Source organism: Saccopteryx leptura, chromosome X (genome assembly GCF_036850995.1).
Source record: "Saccopteryx leptura isolate mSacLep1 chromosome X, mSacLep1_pri_phased_curated, whole genome shotgun sequence".
Lineage (NCBI taxonomy): Eukaryota > Metazoa > Chordata > Mammalia > Chiroptera > Emballonuridae > Saccopteryx > Saccopteryx leptura.
The window spans coordinates 53,748,055-53,771,194 of record NC_089516.1 but is presented as its reverse complement, the minus strand read 5'-3'; the positions used below and the strand labels follow the sequence as shown (position 1 = coordinate 53,771,194).

The 23,140-nt window shown below is 43.6% G+C and overlaps 1 protein-coding gene across 1 annotated transcript; it reads left to right on the top strand.

Annotated features, from left to right (window-relative positions):
- Positions 1 to 1,587: 1,587 nt before the first annotated feature.
- Positions 1,588 to 22,783, top strand: GABRQ (gamma-aminobutyric acid type A receptor subunit theta). The gene is made up of 10 exons (XM_066356121.1): positions 1,588 to 1,705; positions 1,791 to 1,958; positions 3,925 to 4,013; positions 9,548 to 9,615; positions 10,850 to 11,070; positions 12,923 to 13,005; positions 13,475 to 13,612; positions 14,094 to 14,246; positions 15,809 to 16,068; positions 16,872 to 22,783. The coding sequence occupies exons 2-10, from the start codon at positions 1,810 to 1,812 to the stop codon at positions 18,840 to 18,842; spliced, it is 3,132 nt and encodes a 1,043-aa protein (XP_066212218.1). The 5' UTR covers positions 1,588 to 1,705; positions 1,791 to 1,809; the 3' UTR covers positions 18,843 to 22,783.
- The last annotated feature ends 357 nt before the right edge of the window (positions 22,784 to 23,140 follow it).

The following is a 23,140-nucleotide window of genomic DNA, read 5'->3' as shown; positions in this document are numbered from 1 at the left end:
AAAGATTCTTGAGTGACCAGGGACAATGGGGACAGAACTAATAGCAGTAAGAGGGGATTGATTTATTCACTCCTGTATATGATAGAAAGTGATATATAAGTCCCACTGCATTTTTTTTTCCTGCACCCATATGAGAAGGAGAGCATTTGCTGCAATGGCAAAAGAAAAAAGGGAAACAAAAATGTGAAGGTTTTCTGATCATTAAAAGAAGGCAGAGAACTATGAGACTTTTTAAGTTTGATTCTAAAGTGGTTAAGAAAGCAGAGATAAAGAGTAAAACCCTCAACCAATCAGGTAACTGAAGCTCTGCTAGGCACAAGCAATCCCAACTCATTTGCCAAATATTGAGGGAAAGAGGAAGAGGGCTGTATTTCTGTGTGAATGTTCTAATTGATCAAGAGTGAACTTGAAATTTATTTTTATTGCAATCCTCATCAATGACATGCCTCAGGAGGCTCAAAACTGGTAAACATGACTGAGGTCTATTTCTTGATTGCCCTTCTGACTGGTGGGCTCTTGGGGGAGGGCTTCCTTCTGAACTTGCTTTGTCATGGGTTTGAGATGAGGACAGAGGGGATTAGGTAAGAATTTCCCTAATCCTCTGAGATCCTTCTGTTTCACAGGACAGTATTCAAGGTAGTGAAAAGAATGAGTCCTCTAGGAAAAATTCCAGGCTTTTCCACATAATAGGGCCAGAATTTAGGAGTTTTAGCATGTTCTGCTTTCCAGGGTCTAACTCCCTTGAACATTTGAAACACTGACTTTTGCCTTCTTTCCCCTTCCCCGGTCAGCCATGGACTCTCACTTCAACTCTGCGTGCCCTGGCTATGGGACAGAGTCACAACTAAGGGTGATCCCAGTTAATAAACCCTTCCAATTCCGAGCTTTGTCCCAAAGACCCAAACTTGGGGTCAAGAGTACTCTAGGAAGTTGAAGTCTTCAAGAAACTCTCGGGCTCCTGGAACCCAATTTTCATCCTTATGAAGGGGCACTCCTGCTATGGTCAGAGCTTTATCATAAAACCCATTAGTGATCACCGTCCATTCCACACAAAGGCTAGGCACTGGGGTTGCTGGATGGTCATGGCTTTGGGAATGAGCAAGTCAGCTACTTCCTGATCCTATGTATCCAGCTCTTTTCAGAATGTTTATTCAGCCAAGGCAGTCAAATCACATTTCCTTCACCACTCACACACGCACACGCGCGCGCGCACACACCTCTTGAACACACGCTTTTCCCAGAGAAACGCACATTTTACATTTCTGCAGAGAGGAAAAGAGGAACGAAACCAGTGCTCCTAGCCGCAAATCAGTTCCCAGCTCTCCAGCAGGTGGCTCCCTTCGAACTCGCCCGATCCGGTTCCTAACCGGTTCGTTCCGACCCCTTCTGTCTCAGGCTGGTCTGGGGATGACTGCAGAGGCCTGCAGGGGCGGGGGGGGGACGAGGGGTGTCAGGTGGCGCGCGGGCTTAGGGCGGAGACAAGAGTGCGTATCTTTTTGTGCGATTCCTTGCACTTGCCTGATTGGTTCAGCCTGTGTTGCTGACGAAATGGGTGGAGCCAGTTGAGCTTCCAGCTGGGTGCCCAGTCGCAACCAGAAGCTGCCGCCGTTCGAGAGCAGCTTCAGGACTGCTGGGTGCGTTGAAGGAGCTCTGCTTGCCGCATAGCTGCGGGGGCGGCACTTTCCGCGATCCCCGGTCCTTAGAGGTAACCCCTAGCTCCCTCTCTCCTTGTACTGCGCCCACCCCGTCCCTATCCCCGGTCACAGTAGGCTTTCTCTCGCTCTCTGCAGCCCACAAAGCGCTGCGGCCATGGGCATCCGGGGGATGCTAAGAGCCGCCGTGCTCTTGCTGCTCATCAGAACCTGGCTCTCGGAGGGTAACGACGTCAGTCCCCTCCCGGAATTCCACTTCGAGCTCTCTGATACCATGCCCGAACTCGTCCAGAATGTCTTCGACTGGTAAGCCGGTGCCACCAGGGCGGGCGGGGCAGCGACAGATTCAGGGGGCTAATCTCACACCGTTTGGACAGAGCGGGCTGGGGGAGATTGGGATACGGGCTCCCCGAGCGTTGGCCGTCAGACTTTTCCTGCCTGCTGGTCCCCAGAGGGGAGCTGGGTGGGAGTGGGGTCACCGGTTGAAATATAGTCTTGTCCCAGAGCCCACCTGTTACTGTGGCGCATGAGAGAGCCCTGCGTATGCACAGTCTGCAGCCCCAGAAATGGAGAGAGGAGGCCCTTACCCCACGGTCTGCCATCCATCCCTAGAGACTAAAACCATAGTTATCTTTTCCCAATCACCTCTTTTGTAATCTGTGGGATTGGAGTGGAGATGGTACAGGGTGATGGGCAATTCTTAAAGCACAGACAGTAGAGACACCTGTTTGAGTGCGCATTTTAGTCTGTTCCCTGAGGCACGCAGTGCGTGTGTTCTTGCGTGTGCGTGTTGAGCGGTGAGGACCTTTACTAATGCGCAGATAAAAATTACTGACTCAACCTCGGAGGAACCTGGACAGTGCGATCTGTGGCTGTATAACCATATAACCGATTGTTCTGAGATGTGTGCACTTTTGTACGTACTCTTGTAAAACATTTGAAAATTCATTGGGGGGGGGTTGTGTGTGTGTTTGATTTTACGTTTGAGTCTGCAAATATCTGAAGAGTTGTTACACAGTCAGCCTTTACCTGTAGATCATACAGAAATGTATATTTGCGGTGGCCAGACAACCTGAGCTCTGGCATATAGCTAATGTGTGGTCCTAAACAGGTGGGAATGCATTGCTTTAATTTGGGAATAATTTATATGCACATTTTGGAATGATGCAAAATGAAATTATTTTATTAAAGATGATTAGAAATAATTTTAAATGGCAAAACAGAAATGACCATGTATTCAGAAAAAAGGGGGCAATATTCCTGCAATAGCCTCAGCCCCAACCCAACATACCAAACTGCGTACTGAGCATACACACACTGAGATTTACAGGGTTTGATGTTCTCTGGTCATTGCATCAAAGATTCCAAGAGTTATAGCAATACCCAGGGCTGGTTCTAATTCGCAAGCCCCTCTTCGGGAAAAGAGACCCACTGAAGATCAACGTGAATTGGGTGAGCACATCAGAGACTTCTGGAAAGATCAGCTCCGAGGGGCTGAGCTGTGTTCACTTAGTGTTGCTCGTCCAAGACATATCTTAGCCTTTCAAATACAGGTCTTTTTGAGGACAGCCCTGAACCTCAAGAATCTGAAATGGTTTGGTTGGGTACAGGTCATAAATCTCTGCTACATGAACCTGGCTCTATGTGTATCATATGCCATATGCCAAGTCTTATAAACAGGCATACAGAAAGAAGGTTCACACAGACATGACAACAAAATACCCAGCCTTAGCCCAGGTACGGACAATGTGACTGGGATGGGGAATATATACTAGTTGACTCAGCTCAGGAGGGCACTAAAGGTAGAAGATGACCTTTCCTGGTGCAATTACATGTCCCTGGAAGGATTCCTACCAACCCAGACACTGTATCTAGGCTGATGGTAAAGTGGGGTTCCTTAGGGGGTTGAAGTAATGCATTTATCTGAGGGCTTCTATCTGCCCACTCATCCCTTCTCCACATCCCTAAAGCCCCCCTCCTTCCTACCCACAATCCTCCTGGCAATCAGGTTCCAATCTGTATGCCCCACCCTCTGGATAAAAACTGTGGAGGGGGATGGGTGAAAAAGAATCTGCGTCATTGCTTTGCTTCTGGCTGACTCACTGGAGGGAGGGAGGGGAGCAGGCAGAGGCACACACATGTATGAATGTACATGTCTGCGTGTGTGCAGGAGAAAGAAAGGCCCTGGCACACTGATGCCTGGTTTGCTCTTTTGTGTTTGTTCTCTGAGAAGCAGTTTAGCATTTACTGATTGATGGCTTCTCCATTTTAGCAAAAATTGTGCAAATGAAGATGTGGTTCACAAGATTTGGGACAGGGTGCTGTCAGGATATGATGCTCGTCTGAGACCAAATTTTGGAGGTAAGGCATGTTCAAACACTAGAAGCCTGCATGTTAGGTGGAACAGAACTGAGATACAACAAGCCAGCTTAACTCAGTAAACTGACTGGTTGCACTTCCCTGGCTCAATACTTCTGTGGCTCCCGTTCAGTGACCTGCAGCAAGCACTCTCCAACCTTCAAGCCTTTTGCCTTACCCCTGGAATTTGCCCCACTTCTTTACCTTCTATACAAGAGACCTTCTACCCACCTCTACACTCCTTTATAATGGCACAGAGATAGCCTAAAATACACTTCCTGGTGTCGCTGGAAAAGTACTAACCCCAGAAATATGTATACCAGAGAAAACAAATAACATCTTCTCAAGCTGGAGTTTTCTGTCCCATCTATGGGGAGGGCACAAGTTCTTCTACTTGAGTACACATTCTGGGCACCCTAGACACATGTCCTATTCAGCTAGTTCAAAATTAAGGTCATGGTTTTCTCTGTCTTGTCTACTTCACCCACCTACCCAGTAGGGGCACTGCTGCCTCTGCCCTCCTCCCCAAACCTTTAGCTCCCACTAAGTTCATTTCATTCAATACACTGCAGGCAGCGTGATCTTTATAAATCCAGCCTGATCATCTCAGGAACTTTTGATTGCTTTATTTAACTGCCAAATAAAATTCAAACTCTTTAGCCTAGCACTCAGATCTCAAAAGCAGATGACAGATGACAAGGAAACTGAAGCAGGAACCTCCAGAAAGCCAATACATCAGTTTCTCCCTGTATCTCTATCTAATCTTCCCCCCTTGGAAAGGGCAGCTGGCCTAGATCACAGGTCTTTTAAGGTATAGGCAATCCACATAACGGGAGTGGCATCCTCTGGCTCAGGAGACACCCAGAAACTTAGACTAAAAACAAAGGGAATGATGCATTAAATAGAGGTTAGTCACATTTCTGCTCATAAGAACAGAGAAGGAGCTAAAAATCAGAGTAAGTGGCTAAGTCAGAGAAAGCACTCCACTTTCCCTAGATGGTAGAAGTATACCTACCCCCCCCCAAAATATACACATTCTAAATGGGTTAATGAATGCTAATAGTCCACATTTGTACATACGAATCGAAGTCTCCTGAACACACAGAGCCTCTACCCTAAAGGGCACAACAGGAGGACTTTTCCTTGTGGTAAACAAGAAGGGAGGGTGTGATTTGCCTACGGAGGCACCTTGAAAACTAAGGTGGTCATCGCCTTGGGCTAAGCTTGGAGGTGGGACACTTGACTAGTGTCCTTTTTGCTGTGCCCCTTCCACGAGGACAGAAGATCAAGCCCCAAGATCCAAGGTGAGTCGTCACTGGGACTGGGAAAAAGCAAAAGGTAAGTTATTTCAGCATGAGAACTCAGGTTTTAGGGCACAGCCAGCATCCCATTACTTGACAGAGGTTTTGAGTCTGTTGCACCAAGCACTATTGGGTGTCAAGGGAGTAGCTACATTTTCTCCTTCTCCTGTTTCTCAGTAAAGGCTGACCCACAACCATTTAAGTACAACAAACGGTTTTGAAATGCCATCTCTGAATGTACCCAGGGCCAGGTGGGCGGAGCAGGGGCAAGGGACCAACCTCTGGGAGTTGTCAGGTATGTCTGGTTCACAGTATTTCCAAGGCCCCTCACAGCCATATTTTGAGCTAATTCGAATTTATTTACTTCTGATGCCTAGCCTCTTGGTGTTACACTCTTATGATAGGTCCCCAATTTGTCCAAACAGTAGATGAAGGTGGGAGGGCTAGGACAATGCAAGACCTTCTAGCGTTTAGACAGAAGGAGACACTATAGGCTCTAAGTCTGGGGTTGTATTGTGGTGTTGGTGGTGGGGCGGAGGTAGCAATCAATGGGGTCATTGTTCCAGGGGATTCAGGAGTGGGGGAACCCAGGACTCCCTATAAGGCCTCCCACTAGACAGAGTCAGGTTCCTCTCTATGTCTGAGGTGAAGTAAAGTTTAAAGTCTACAAACACATACATACACACACACACACACTCATACTCATGCAGAGGCCCCTCCTAATGTTGTCAGGTTTAAGGGAAGCCTATTATGTATTTGAGAGGAGGATGATTAAAAGGAGGAGGAGGAGCCAGGGAAAGTTAACAAAGTGCTGCTTTTTTTTTTTAATTCAGTGAAAGGAGGTGAGGCAGAAAGACAGATTCCTGCGTGTGCCCCAACCAAGATCCAACGGGCAAGCCCACTAGAGGGCGATGCAGCAAGCCTACTAGGGAGTGAGGCACTGCCCATCTGGCACATTGCTCTGTTGCTTAGCAACCAAGTTCTTCCTAGCACCTGAGGCAGAGGCCATGGAACCATTCTCAGCACATGGGGTCAAGTCACTCCAATCGAGCCATGTCTGCTAGAGGGGAAGAGACAGAGACAGAGACAGAGAAGCAAGATGGGAAGGGGTGGAGAAGCAGATAGTGGCTTCTCCTGTGTGCCCTGGCTGGGAATCAAACCTGAGACATCCACATGCTGAGCCAACGCACTACCACTGATCCAAATGGCCAGGGCCACAAAGCTGCTTTATGAACAAGAGAAGTCAACTCCACAGTGTTGCCCAAGGCAGCTCTTGGAGGACTTTGTCTATCCCAGAACCTGGCATGACATAGGTGCAGAGTGAAGGAATGAATGGGACATTGTCATTCCTTTCTTTATTTGTCTTCCTCTGATATTCTGATAGATTCTAGGGAGGAAGAAAAATTGGGGCGACACCACTTCCCAAAGGGAGGGAAATAGTTATCCCCTCCCACATTTCCCACTTTCCGGAGCCCATCAGAAGGGATATCAATGGGACATGGGCTGAGGCCATCACCCCAGAGAGAGCACTTAGACACCTTATCTGGAAGCTTCTTGCTCCCCTTTGTTATTTTAGGGATGTGGGATACCTTAGGTAAGCTCTCATTTTGAAACACTGAGATGGGAATAATACATTTCCCATTTTGTAGCTCACCTTCTGGGCAGTCAGCCTCCAATGAAGCCAGCAGGCTGAATTGCAAGTGGCGTATGTGTTTCCATAGCAACAGTGTGATATAATACATATAGAACAATGGCTTAGCTTTGGGGATGGGTGAAGGCAGCTTTGAACCAATGAATAAACAATAAAAATGGTATTTTTCCACAATACCTTATAGTTTAGTACATATTTTCACATCCCTGCTTGCATTTGTGTGGGCAGTATTCACACCCAGGCCTGAAAAAGAAAGTTAGGAAGCAGAAACACAGTCACACATTCACTCACACACATATTAACACACACAAATTTATTTACACATATATACATACTGACATACACATGCTCACACATTCACATATGCTCATACACATATACACACACAAGCATGCTCACACATTCACATATACACGTGAACATGGCCATGCATCCACTTACACACAAACTTGCTCACATCCACAGTCACACTCACAAATTTACTCACACACATACTTAGACATTCACATACGTGAACTTACGCACTCACACATACTCCCATATTAACATGCTTGCACATAAACAAGCTCATGCATTCATTCACACATGAGCACACTCATTCACATACACAAATGTACCCACCAATTTACACAAACATCCTCATACATGAAGATACTCATTAACACACAGACATCTGTATGCACAAACACATATTAACACGCTCACAGTTCACTCATACAGTGACATACTAACACTCATGAATAAGCTCATGGACTGACTTACAAATCAGCATGGTCACATATTCACTCACATAAAAACATTCAGGCACACTCACACAGACATACATTCACTCAAGCACATAAATGTGCTTTCATACACTCACAGTAATATACTCATTTAAGTGTGATGAGTATGAGTATATAAATGTGACCACTTATTACACTTATCTCTTGAATATGAACAAGGTCACACACATAAACACATTTACATTTTCACACAATGAACATGCTCACTCACACAAACACATAGTCACACACTCATAAGTTTACTTACATTCCTAAACTTTCACTCATATAAACACACATGAACTCACACATGCAAAAATGCTCACATAAGCACACATTTACAAATTCCTTCACATATGCCTTTAACATGCTCACACACAGACTCACAAATGAACATACTCATGATATGAACACAAATTGATTCAACACACAAACATGCTCACATACACTCATGTAAATGCAACTTTACAAATACAAACATGGCCATGTATTTGTTCACACATGGACATGCTGATAAATATATTAATGGGACATGCTGACAAATATATTAACAAATATGAAAAGGTTCACACAGACAATCCACATATTCACTCCCACACAGTACACTCAAATACATGCAAATGGTCACACATTCATTCACCCAGAAATGTGCTCAGACATTCACTGGCTCCCAAACACACATACCTTCACCCACATTCACATGAATATACTCATACTTATAGAGATGCACATACTTTCACTCCCTCAAAAACATTTAAATACTTAAAAAAAACATTTAAATACTTAATACTTAAATATTACACATGCAAAATGGTCCCACATTCACTCATATGCAAACATGCTCACATAGATAAAAATGCAAATGACATATAGACAAGTTCACAAATGCAAAGATGCTCATGTATTCACTTGCACATGAACACACTTAACATTTGCTTCTACACACCAATATACTAAATGATTGCAGGTGCTTACATATTACTCACGTAATGTATGCAAGCACAAAAACATGTTCACAAAATCATTCATATGAATATATACAGATTCACTCATATACATGGACATATTCACTTAATACACACACAGAAAAACTCCCAAGTACACCCATACTCACACATTTCTTTGCACATTAAAAACTCATGTAACACACAGTCACTCACAAACACATTCATCTGTACATGAACACACTCATAGATTCACTTCCACACAACATGCCCACATACATGTACATATGCTCCCATTTGCTCCCAGACAACACATTAAAACACACAATCATGCTCATTCATTCTCTTATATACAGACATGTTCACATACACTCATATACACATTGATACATTCACCTGCACATGAGTACACTTATATACTCATACATACATAAACTCTTGCACACAGCTCAAACAGTCATTCAAACAAAGACACATTCCCTCACACATGGACATACCCACATGCACTTACACACATATGTTCATACACACCAAAAATCTTAGCTTTTGTTTCTTAGTTCATTGCTCCTAAGGTTTTTTTATTTAGTTAGTTAGTTTTTAATCAGGAAAACATTTAAAGGGGAGTGCTTCATCACCTTATTTTGTCTTTGTCTTCCTTTTAAAGTATCAGGGGCCAGGCCTGCACTAACTATGAGATCAGTGCTCTAATCCCATTTTAACCCTTAGGAAAATAAAGCTCAGAGAAGTTAGGTAACTTATTCAAGGTCATACAGTTAGTAAGTGTCAAAATGGGTTCAAACCCAAGAAGTCTGGCTCCTGAGTTCACAGTCTTACCTTTGTCTTACCCTACATGCAATAGTGTCTACCTATATTTTAGGTACCCCTGTGCCAGTGGGAATATCAATGTATGTCTCCAGTATTGAAGAGATCTCGGAAATGTCTATGGTAAGTGTGTCTGTTCCAGCCATCAGACTGGGGATAAAGTACATGAGATAAGGGGTTCATAACAGCACCACTCTCAAATGACATCAAAGTAGAAGAAATCAAATACCATGACTACATAAGACAGAGACAGAGTTCAGAAAGAACATGAAAAATCTCCAGAAAAAAATCTCAATCACATGAGAACCTTGGAGTTAAACAATAGAGAATTCAAAATTGAAGTTCTGAAAACACTCAATAAGATGCAAGAAGAAACCAATAGACAATGAACAACATAATCAACAGTTCAAATGCTATAATATTGTTTATCTGAAATCTATGTACTCTTATTGATCAGTGTCACCCTTTTAAATTTAATTTTTTTAATAAAATTTAAAAATAAAAAACATACATAATTTCTGTGGATTAATAAGAAGAATATTAAAAACAAAATGATCAAAACTTTTGAACAGGAACTTCACTTTTGTGAAGAAAACCAAGTAGCAGATAAACATATGAAAAGATGCTTGAATTTATTATTAATCAGTGAAATGCAAAATAAGACCACAATGAGACCTTATTACATGCCTACCAGGTTGACAGTGATCAAAAGTCAGACAATACCAGTGGCAGTAGTATTGAAGGTGTGTAACTTGGAACTTTAATTTCATAGTTCTTATTTCATTGTGATTTTCATATGAATGGTGTGTTCACACAATAATATACATAGTATAGTCATGTAAGGGAATATTATCCAATATGCAATCAATGCAAGTGAACAAATTTTAATTACATCAACCTGAATATTACAAATATTATATTGAGTTAGAGGAGAAAATTATGAATACACACATTATAGTTTCATTTGGAAAATAATTAAAATAAGTCCAACTAAGCAGTATGTTTCCTAGAAATACATACATAGACAATAAAACTCGAACAAAAAACAAGGGAATGATTGTCATTTAAATATAAGTTTTAAATGGTTACTGCTGGGAGGTGTGGGAAATAAGTTCTAGAAGGGACACATTGAAGCTTGAAAGTTATTGATAATGTTCCATTTCTTAACCTGGATTTTAATTACCTGAGTTTTATTTATGATTCTGAACATTATTATATTTAACATTCTTACATATGTTTCATTACTCATCTATAGTTATAGTATCTTTCTTATACCTGCATACATATACATACACTCTCTGAGAACAGAGAACTGGACAACCTCACTTACAGTTGGGATTTACCTTTCTCATTCCAGGACTATGCAATCACGATGTTTTTTCATCAGACCTGGAAAGACCCACGTTTAGCGTACAATGAGACTGACCAGAGCCTGACTCTGGACTATCAGATGTTTGAAAAGTTGTGGGTCCCCGACTGCTACTTTCTAAATAGCAAAGATGCCTTAGTGCATGACATGACTGTGAACGGTCGCATATTTCAGCTTCACCCAGATGGAACAGTGCAATATGGCATGTGGTGAGTTCCACAGGGGTCTGGAAACCCTCTTCCCAATGAGTATCCCACCAACTCACTTTAAGGAACACAGAGTAGATCCAATTGCTTTTCAAATCTGTCTTGCACTGCTTCTTCGCTTATCCTCCAGTTTCCTACAGGCATCCATGGTTGTCCTGTCCCCACACCTTGGCTTCTGCTGTTGCTTCTGTCTGGAATGTCCCTTTTCAAGACTGTGAGTCTTGGCCATCATTCAGTCACTAACTCAAATACTTTCCTTATGAAGAAATCATCCTTGATTCTCTCAACTGGTAGAGCTTTTCCTCTGCCTTAGCATTGTATACATTCTATTATATATGTTTGTGTCTTTTGTCTTCCATGCAGTGAGGGAGGGAGACAGATAAATGCTGAAGCCCATGAAGTGAGGGAGGGGGACTGCCTCTGCCACTGGTCATATTTGCATCATTTAGAGGCCCAGGGGTGTGCAATATGGATCTGTTGACTGTGGCTTTGTACACACAGAATGTGTGCATGCTGGAACTCCTCACTGGTCTATTTTTAGCATAGCAGACAGCCAACAGGCCTCTCCTCACAGTGTCATCTCTTAGAAGCCATCTCTTAAGACACGCGTAAGAGAGAAATTTAGTTCAGAAAATTTCTGAGAGGTAGCTGCCAGGGTTCAGCTTTATCTCTGAGCCTCTCTTTCTCTAGGGTCCTCCTGCTCTGTCTCTTGTTTCCCTTTTCTTTCTCCATCTACTTTTCCATGGACCAAGGCAGTAGAATCAGATAACAAAACTTTCAGGGAACAGGACACTGGTCACACTTGTTTCATTTAATGGGGACCTCAGCTGCATGGAAGATTCATAGAGGGGACACATACACACACACTCACACCCTACTCACTGTGCAAAATAGAAATCACTTCAAGGGTTAAAAGGGACTAAGCTTGGGTTAGCAGCTGTAAGGGTTGGCTGAGGGGTGGGCCAGATTCTCTTAGCTGAGGCTAATGAAGGCTTTTTAAATTATCCCTTTTGCACTGGTCACTTCTCCCCAGCTTCTCCAAGACCCCTCCTAAGATTCCTTTCATGGACTCAACACGTGGCAACTTAAAGTCCCTGCCCAACTTTGTGGTCCACCTCAAATATATTAATCCCTCTCATACATTTATACTTACTGATATTTTTCTAGTCCACAGTAACCTCAGATACAGAGATGAGAACATTGTGGGGTGGGAGCAGTTCCCATGGCCAAAGGTGGGCCTTGGCCACTGTTCACGTCCATACCTGAAGACTGCATATGAGCACTGCCCAGCAGACGTAGAGCTTTAGCTGCACCACTCTCAAACAACATCAAAGTAGAAGAAATCAAATACCATGACTACACAAGACAGAGACAGAGTTCAGAAAGCACATGAAAAATCTCCAGAAAAAATCTCAATCACATGTTTGAGTTTCCTCTTGCAACACAGTTTCCTCTTTATAACCTTACTGCTTCTTCAGCAAAAAAAGCCCTCTTTCTCTCTCTACATTCAGTTTCCTCAAGGGCTCTTTTCATTCTGACACCCTGAGCTGTCCTAACATGCCACACATGTGTTCTTTGTTCAAGTTCTGCCAGATTTCTTGGTTTCTTTGTCACACATAATTTCCCTCTCTCCTCCCTACACAAGTACAATTAATCTTCCCTCTAGAAATGAAGAAAGGAAAAAAGAAGAGAGGGAGGGGGGAAGAGGGTCCAGCTCTAAGTGCAGGCAATACGAGTGTTGGTCGGGTCAGTTTTTTGGGGGTACCTCTCCCTCTCCACCCCTGCAGTATTCTCAGTAATGAGTGCTTCCCTGGATTAGACTCACTTTTCCCTTCCTTTTGCTTTTCCTTTACAGGCTCACCACCATAGCAGCTTGTTTTCTGAATGAGCGTAGATTCCCTGTGAGAAAGCAGACCTGCAGGCTGGAAATGGAGAGCTGTAAGTCTATCTCCCATGGCCCCTTTTTTTCTATCTGTGGTTGTAGCCATCAGGAAACCTGAGATAGATTTGATAGTCTGAAGAATGGCATGTCTCCCTTATTTACTCCTTCCCACTTTCTCTTCTCTTAGGTAGATAGATGAATGATAGATGATAGATAGATAGATAGATAGATAGATAGATAGATAGATAGATAGATAGATAGATAGATAAACATCTGATGGAAGGTGACTTTTAGGGCGTAAATGGTCCTATGGGGAAATTGTACTCTACTATTGGGAAATTGTGCACAAGGATGTGGGTAGGAACACATATCTTTGCTGTTTTTCTTCCTGGCTAAAAATAAAAAGAAAATCATGATGACAGTTCTCTTTCCCAGTTCCCCTCTCCCCCTTGCTCAAACTCAGCAAAAGCTGGTGTGAACTCTGCCTATGTTTGCTTTCTGAGACTGTTTCTCTCCATCTCCCAGATGGCTACACAGTTGAAGACATCATGTTATACTGGGAAGGTGGTGAGGATGCCATCCAGGGGACTGAGGAGATAGACGTCCCTGAGTTCAGCCTCCTAGGAAAAACAGTGACTAGCAAACAAGTGCATTTCTACACAGGTAGGTCTGACCCCTTCCTTGCCTCCTGTCTCTTGTCTCTTTTGTACCTTGGTAAACTCCTGAGGATCTATCTCTGCCTTGGACCTCTACATTCTGCACTGCCTCCTTTACTACTTCTTCTGGTTCTGGAACCTTCCAAAACCCCCTTCATAAAATCCCAGTAACTTTCTTTCTGCAAATAAGAAAATGATGGAAGCACTTGGCTAGGTTTAACACTACACAGATGTAAAAGATTCATGCTATTGTTCTCAGGGCCTGTTCTTCCCCCTCCATCTGTTTGTAGCTTTGAATCATGTCATGTTTCTCCCATCTCAAAACTTTAGTTGACATCGAGCAATAAAGGAAGGAAGGAGAAAGCAGACTTCCCAGGCTGAAGTATTAGAGGCTGAATTTCCCATCAGTTTCCCTTCCTTCATCCTGTACTTCACCCTGAAAATCCCCTTAGCCTTACCACCATGATACCAGCATGTCTCTTTGCCAGGTTCCTATGTGCGCCTGATACTGGAGTTCCTGGTCCAGAAGAGCATGATCACCTACCTTGTGCAGATCTATTGGCCTACTGTCCTCACCACTGGTGCCTCTTGGATATCATTTTGGATGAACTATAAATCTTCTGTGGCCAGGGTGACAGTCGGTAGGTCCTGTCCTTCTCTACCCTCTATCCCAATGAAGAACTTGGGTCATATCACTCAAAAAATATGTAGACAGTAAGGGAAGAGTACTAGAAGTAGTGTGTGACTGCACAGGCAAGAAAACAGGATGAGTTCTACCCAGCAGGCATTTGTACAGGTACTCAGCCAATCCCCAGCAAAGAGGCTGACATTAGAAACAAGTGTGAAAAAATATCAGGGCTGGGATTTTTGTGTGTTGGGTCCAAAGTACCAGAACTCATTATTTTCTGGATATACAAGTGAATGGAGGCCATGAATATAGATCAAAAATGCAACATAACGAACATTGATTAAGCAACATATCCAAATGTCTTACTAGGGACAGGAGAGGGCTTCCAGAGGAGCTACCTTCAATAAGTGTCTAGTGGAATGCTGAGACAAATGCCATTGGAATCCAGAGGAAGAAGTGACCTAGGTCTTGTTGGCTAAAACTACACCAAGGAAGTATTACACTACCTGGGTTTTCAAGACTTGTAAGAGGCAGAGACACAAGATTTGGCATTCCTTAAAAGAGGAAATAGCTTGATTAAAGGCACAGAGGCCTTAAAAGGAGGCTAAATCACAGGAGACTTGTGACAGAAGCTGGGGAAGAGAGGAGGAGCACTCAGGAAGAAATTCAGTTTAAGCAGTTGGAATTTCACAGTTAAGCAATAAGGAACATCAAAAGTTTTTGAGCAGTACCAGGGAAGGGCCTCAGAAATCAGCTCCTAAGTTTATATGACCCCACCCTGAAGAATGCAGTTTGTCTCTGACCCAGGTCTGGTTTCTCCTTCAACATCTTTGAGGCAGACTTCTCAGCAGAAGTGGATTAAGGTTGATTGAGGCCCCAGACACAGAAAATATTGGGTCCCTTAAAAAAAGAGAGAGAGCCAGGGAAAATAAAAATAATACATGTTAACCATATTTTTAAATAAAAAAATATTCTGTACTATTAATGTTAAATTTTCACATACAAAACCAAACTTGGTGCCATTAGAAAAAAGTGTAAAATTAGTGTTTTGTGGGGCCCTTCAGAAGTCGGGGCCCAGGGTGCGCGCCCGGTGTGCCCACATTTAAATCCACCTCTGCCACATTTAAATCCACATTTAAAACCAGCCTCCTTTTTTAGGAGCATATATTACCCTAAAACATTATATTTCTGTAATATTTTAGGGCTCACAAAACCTAGGAACATATCTCATTTAATATTCAGGGGCTAAAGAAAAGCCTATAAACTAAAAGAAAAAGGGGAAAAGGCCCTTATATGGCAGAATTGGGCTGGTGATATAAATCACTGTGAAACCATTGCTGAAAGTTTTTGACTTGATCCTAAGAGCAATGGGAAATCATTAAACCATTGAAGCACAAGCTGGGTGTAAAGATGGGGGAGGAGGAACAAAGAGAACAAAATTCCAGGCTTAGGGAGTTAAGGCCTTTTTTGCTGAGAGCCCTCCACACCCCAGACATGGCCTTTGCTCCCTTCCTGTATGACATGAGCCCAATGGCTTGCCAATAACTTCAGCCATCTGTACTGTGTTGTTTATAGGTCTGACTTCAATGCTCATCCTAAACACCCTCAATTCACATCTGCGGGATCAACTCCCCCAATTTGCTTGTATCAAGGCCATGGACGTCTATATGGTTGTATGCCTCTTCTTCGTGTTCCTGACCTTGATGGAATATGTCTACATCAACTATCTTATCTATACCCGAAGAGGATTTCGGTTCCGTTACAGAAAACACAGGAGACCCCGGAGACCCCGAAGAATCATGAACCGCACTCGCTACCAGGAATCGGGATTGCAGGTTTGACATTTTGACTGATAATCAGCTTTACTTGAGTACCTCTTTAGCCTAAGCTTAGCACCTGACACTTTCACAAGCCTTAGTAATTCCTTGAAAACACACATACATCAAATATACTGCTCCCAAAAATTAGGGAATATTTCAAAATGAATATGAAGCAATTAAAAAAAAGCATTTGATTTTTTTTTTATTAAACAAGAACATCAGAAAAGCAAACAAGTCGAAGAAAGTTGTTCAATTATACAAATGAGATGCAAAACCAACTTTTATTTCATTGGTGGAAATGCACTATACAAAAGGCTGAAAGTACTGGAGTATCTGCACATTCCCTGATCCCCTAATTTTTGTGAGCAATGTAACAAAGAAGTAGAAAAATATATCATCACTAATATATTAAGTCATTGTCAAAAGTCACAATGCTGGTAAGTGGCAGAGCTAGATTTCCCCAGACCATTGGCCTTCAAATCTGGTCCACTTAGCGTGTTTCCAAGAGCAAGTGATAAAGCCAGAGTTAAAGGGAACACAGGGAGGCTGTAAAAAAGAAACAGATACCAGAGAGGCTGGCCTACTCTTCCTTTGCTCTTCTGACTCCTAAAGCCATGCTGAGGCTTTTACTGTTGGTGGTATATTAATGTCCAGCACGACTCCATCCTTCACAGGGAGCCCAATCCCACTTGCTTAAGGGGGACTTGCCTCTGTCCACCAGACAGCACTCCAGAAGGAGGAGCTACCCCAGGGAAACAGGTTTGGCAACCCCAAGGGACTTCCCATACATACTAACAGCCTCTTGATCCTTTCCTCAGCCCCCTGTGTACCAGAGACATGAGAAAGTGGACATTTCGTCAGTCGACAAGATCAACAATCACATTACAAATGTTGATGAAGAAGGACCCCTCCCTCTTCCCTCCCAAGAGCTTATTAATGTGGGATTTGATTCTACTAATTATCCGAATCTATTCCCAGTCCCCTCAAAGGGTGACCAGGTTAACTTTGAAGATGGAAGCGGTTATCCTCCCTCTATACCAGTGCAGGCCTACCTGACAAGCCCAAAAAGCCTCGACTCTTTAACCTATGTCTCAGAGCAGGCCCCACTGACCACCTCAGAAAGCCTCGCCTCAATGCTCTATGTCTCGGAACAGGCCCCACTGACCACCGCAGAAAGCCTCGCCTCAATGCCCTATGTCTCGGAACAGGCCCCACTGACCACCGCAGAAAGCCTCACCTCAATGCCCTATGTCTCGGAACAGGCCTCAATGACCACTGCAGAAAGCCTTGCCTCAATGCTCTATGTCTCGGAACAGGCCCCACTGACCACTGCAGAAAGCCTCGCCTCAATGCCCTATGTCTCAGGCCAGGCCCCACTGACCACTGCAGAAAGCCTCGCCTCAATGCCCTATGTCTCAGAACAGGCTCCACTGACCACCGCAGAAAGCCTCACCTCAATGCCCTATGTCTCAGGCCAGGCCCCACTGACCACCGCAGAAAGCCTCGCCTCAATGCCCTATGTCTCAGGCCAGGCCCCACTGACCACCGCAGAAAGCCTCGCCTCAATGCCCTATGTCTCAGGCCAGGCCCCACTGACCACCGCAGAAAGCCTCGCCTCAATGCCCTATGTCTCAGAACAGGCTCCACTGACCACCGCAGAAAGCCTCGCCTCAATGCCCTATGTCTCAGAACAGGCTCCACTGACCACCGCAGAAAGCCTTGCCGCAATGCCCTATGTCTCAGAACAGGCTCCATTGACCACCGCAGAAGGCCTCGCCTCAATGCCCTATGTCTCAGGCCAGGCTGCACTGACCACCGCAGAAAGCCTCGCCTCAATGCCCTATGTCTCGGAACAGGCCCCACTGACCACCGCAGAAAGCCTCGCCTCAATGCTCTATGTCTCGGAACAGGCCCCACTGACCACCACAGAAAGCCTCGCCTCAATGCCCTATGTCTCAGGCCAGGCCCCACTGACCACCACAGAAAGCCTCGCCTCAATGCCCTATGTCTCAGAACAGGCTCCACTGACCACCGCAGAAAGCCTCGCCTCAATGCCCTATGTCTCAGAACAGGCCCCACTGACCACCGCAGAAAGCCTCGCCTCAATGCCCTATGTCTCAGAACAGGCCCCACTGACCACCTCAGAAAGCCTCGCCTCAATGCCCTATGTCTCAGGCCAGGCCTGGGTGGCCACTGGAGAAAACCCAAATGATCTTTCCTCCATCTCAGAGCAGGGTCTGCAAAGCTATGGTGTTCAATACAATGGTTATGGGCTTGATGGCAGTATTGTCCCTACCCAAATCTACAATTATGCTGAGGCTTATGGATATCCTGCGACCTGGTATCCACAATACCCTGAAGTGAGTTACAGCTTGGATGAGAACTATGGCCATGACCCCAGTGGGAAGTATCTGCCTTTCCAAGGCCAAAATTATGTGCAGGAAGCAAGCTGCAACCCTGGTGAGATCCATACAAGCCCTGAGGAGTTCGTTAGCGTACCTGATGACACCAAAGTTGAATGCAACGAGCCTGACCCTAAGAAGCAACTCCAGAACGATGCCTGGAATAATAATGGTGACGATTTCACGGGCTTTGATGAAGATGAAGATAGTGATTCAGAGTCTGAGGATACTTTTCCCCTGAGCCCTGGGTACTTCTTCAGAGAAAAGTTTGTGCACGACCTCTTTGAGCCTGACTATGTCCCTAAGGTTGATAAGTGGTCCCGGATCCTCTTCCCACTTGCCTTTGTGATTTTCAACATTATTTACTGGCCATACAATGACATTTAATCTCATAGCCCCAGAAAAGCAGGGACACTGCCGTATGCCTTTCACGGATTCTTTTGGTTCTATTTTGCCTTCTTTTATTTGTTCATTTTATTTTTGATTATCTGAGAACTCAAATCAGTTCTACCTTTTTATAAACATGAGGTGAGGAGGAGTTGGAAAAAATTTGTTCTGGCTAGAAGGAAAGGAACTGAGGAAGAATTGGAGGTAAATAACACATTACTTTTGTTTTTCTGCTAGAAGACTATCACCTTTCCAAAGACTTCTAATATTTAATAAGCACAGAAAAACCCTGGAAATGTTGAGAGGACAGACAGTAGCCAAATTGAAGGGCAGAAGAAGGAGCAGAGCCGTGGGCACAAATATTTTGGGGGGTTTTCTGTCCCCCTGAATTGTTGAACTTTCTTTTTCATTACCTTTTTTCTTCTGCTTTTTTCTTGTAAGGATTATGATTCTCACCTGTTTTTTAGGGTTTTATGGGAGAAAATCAAACTAGGTTGGGCTGGGGTACACAGGGAAAGGACTACCCAAATTGAACTGGCACTTTTGGAGGGATTGGAACTTCTCTTGTCTATATTTCTGGTTTAGAACGCTTGACATTAGGGACTTAATACATGTGTCTAGGTCAGATGCTGAGTCGATCACTGGTCATATAGAAAGCATTTGGTAAATGAAGAAAAGTTCTGACTTGTTACCTCGCCATCTGATCTAAAACAACAGATGAACAACTGTTGTGAATCTGTATACTAATCATTTCTGTTTATCTAGTGCATAGTGTCAACAAGCTCACTGACCCATCACATCGTCAGACCCTCACAGAAACCCTCTGAACCAGGGAAGGCAAAGCACATTGTCCCCAGTGTTCTGAAAGGGAAAAAAATGGAGCTTGAAGGGAAGGAGAAAGTAGCTTGTGCTCCAACTTACCAAGCAACTCCACCTCATTGATGGAGACCATGGGAGAATAAGATTTGCCAGGCACTCAGTTTATGGGCCTTCTTCCTCCCTAGGCAGCCTCTCCTGAAACTCATTAGCCATCACTCCTTTTAACTGTGTTTCTGTATATACCAGGGTGTGTGTAGGTGCATCAAGGTAGTTCTGTGTTCACATACAATTATTTGAAAAGCTGTATAGGTATATGTATATTGGTGTAAATCTCCATTGGTATGTATAAGAGTGTATATATAACAATGTGTGGATACATGTGTGTGTGCACCCTTATAAAAGAGTGTGTAAACATGTGATTTATGTATGTGTGTGCATGTGTGCATACATATGTTTATTATCTGATTTGAATAGGTGTGAAAGAAAATACACCTGGAAGCATATGTATTTCTTGTTGGTGGCTCTTCTAGAACCATCAGGATTCCCTTGGCCTGTTTCCACATGGGGGGTGTCTAGTTGGCCAGGCTGATTAACTGTTTCTTTCCAATTCCTGTTCCAGGGAGCAGTATCTCCCAATTCTCATCCACTTCTCTTCTTCTCCCTCCATCTATCTGTGCTGTCTCCTGGATAAAAGACACAGAAGAAGTGGATATAGTCCTAGAGTCCTAGGAAGTGATAATTCAGTGCCTTGAGGTAGGAACTGCTTAATCAAGATTGGCATGAGGAATGTTTTGCTCAGTCCTGGAAAGACATGTTTGGGATGCCTTGAAGATGCATTGAGAACAGAAATATATAGAGAGCTAAAGAACTGGAGAGATGGTTGTATCATCATTTTATTCTAATCACCTTGTAAGCCTGATCTTGGAGGAAACACCAAGCAGGTGGGTGATGTAAATAAATGGCCCAAGGAATGGCTGTTAGCAGCTGGATGCATAGGAGTAAAGGTGCCTGGGAGATGACTGCATGCATGAACTGTGGTGGTAGGCCCATTTAGGGGCAGGCGTGGTTTAGTAGCCACCCTGGGATGGCTGTTGGCTGAACTTCAGCCCTGGATTTGGAACTTCCTCTTTCCACCCCTTCCAGGGAAAGAGATAGTCAGAAGGGTGAGAAGACTGACCAAGGAGAGACCCAGGGACTCATTTGCCTAAATCAAACCAATTTGTCATCATTCTTTTCTTTTCTATACATGCATCACATAAACATAGCCTCTTACACATACATACCCACAGAGATACATAAACACATACAACCACATATATGTTCTCAATCACATGTGTTTACACTTGTATGTGCACACACACACACACAAATCTTGTAAGATAAAAACAAAGTTGCCTCTGGAATATCTAAGATTGCTTCTTCCTTTATGGACATCCCTCACAGAAAGATCCAGACGGGGGGGAGAGCATTGACCCCATATATGAAGCTCCCACCAACACTGGTTGATGTCAGTTTCCAGGATCCTGGAGGGTCTCTGAGCCCTGTGGGAGGCAAGTAGTTCATTTAGAGTGAGGTAATACTGGTGAAAGAGACTAGAGCAGTGGGGACAAAAGGGATTTTAAGATGTCCCTAAAAACAATGCACAGGAATGCATGGGGAAGACTTCAAAGCACAGAAGAAAGATAGAGAAACCAATTGTAAATATCTCTAGATCCATGTAGCTAGATATAATAGTATACCTTAAAAAGAATATCTTGCCCTAATGTGCTGCAATGTGTTGAATTCTACTGCAACTCATACTGTGTGAGGTTAAGTGTCACGGTAAAGTGGAGATCTGTCAATGACACTTTTTCAGAGACTTGAACCTTCTGAGCTTGCCATGGATTGGGTTATTTTAACCTGAAAATTGTCAGATCTCCCCTTGTCATATTCTATATGTGTTCTGTCCAGCATCATCATTGAGCCCCATCCTCAGCTATCCCCAGTGGTACAGACACACCTTCCTCCAACTGGCTGCTTATATCCCCTCCCACTCACCTCACTAAGTAATTCTGGAAGTGCAGAGCATCTAGCAAGATGCTCAACCCCAGCCAGTCAGAGTATTTGAGATAGATAATTTGGAGCGTGAGCAGAGAGAAGGGTGTTGCTGAGTCTGGGATGGAGCAACTTCTACTTTACTCCTTTACCCACTTTTCTTTTCCTCACATGGACTGTCACATTAACTTTCCCCCAGGAATATCACCTCCATGGGAAAGACACCCTTGCCTCTCCAAAGTGTCATTTTGTTGAGGGGATATGTAACATGTTTCCTTATAAGTTCTTGTCTGTCCCATTTGCCACTGTGGGGTGCCTTTGAAGAGATAACAGATATGTTGGGTCTTACCAGAGCTTGTCAAATGTATTCTTAAAATCCGTGTCATCTTGTTAATAGCAAGGCTGCAATGCCTTTGCATATTTAGACCTGAGACTGTAGTGATTCTTTATTCTGTACATAAAAGAGCTGACCCTCTGAGCTATTAATTAATGAATGCATTTGCAAAGTTTTCCACCTGCATGGTACCCTACTGTGATGCTGAGTATCAAAGAAAATCGTGACTTGTCCTACAAAATGCAGTATGTTCGTGTTTCGTGTGTAGTGTCTTGTGATCAATATGAAATCTTTATTATAAGTGTCAGGTTTTCAGGGTAGGGAGGAGGGAAGGTCTTACAGTGTCTCCCTCATATACTTCAATTATGAAATAGCCCCAGTTAGTCAGGGTTACCTCTGCTGACTCAATATATGTGAGACTTTGCATCCACCATCTTGCCAGACTGCACCTCTGGGTCAGTAGAACTGAAGGTGCCCAGGTATAGTGCAACTGACCACAATACCAGGGAATTCTTCAGAAGGCAGCCAAGACAGTGTCATTCTGGAGGCAGATGAAATAAAGTAAAAGCATACATATACAGAAGAGGTACTGGGCCCAGGCAGTGAAAACCACAAGAGGAAGAGGACCAAAACTCATTTGCCCTGGATGGCCTGACCCACAAAATGGTACAGCGCAGCAGAGACCCGACAAGATGGCCAGATGACAAGATGTCCTTATTAAATGTAAATTTTTGCATGAAAAAGACTTGACCAGTTCTGACTTCAAAAAAGAATAACATGAAGAAACAAAATTATGCTTCTGAAAAATATGCTGAAATAAAGATTTGTAAATATCCAAATGGGGAAAATAAAAATAAAGGCAAATACACATGTGTCACTGTGTTTCTTTGTTGAGTTGGGAGAGAGCTTTGTCAGAGCCCAGGAAACCTCTGGCTTCCATTGCTTAACTTCACCTTCCCCAGGTTTTGTACATAGCCCTTCTCATTCATACCTTGGGACATTTGAATATATTGTTTTCAAGCAGAGGGGAAATGGTAAAGTCACAGTTGAAATTAGCTTACACTTTTATGTAAGCCATTCTAATCATTTGAAACAAAATTAAAACAGCAAA

Bases quoted from the DNA above. Each gene is read 5' to 3' on its own strand.
- GABRQ (XM_066356121.1), top strand. From the start codon at position 1,810: ATGGGCATCCGGGGGATGCTAAGAGCCGCCGTGCTCTTGCTGCTCATC. The intron at 13,613-14,093 runs GTAGGTCTGACC...TCTCTTTGCCAG, and splicing joins ACAAGTGCATTTCTACACAG to GTTCCTATGTGCGCCTGATA. The intron at 16,069-16,871 runs GTTTGACATTTT...TCCTTTCCTCAG, and splicing joins ACCAGGAATCGGGATTGCAG to CCCCCTGTGTACCAGAGACA.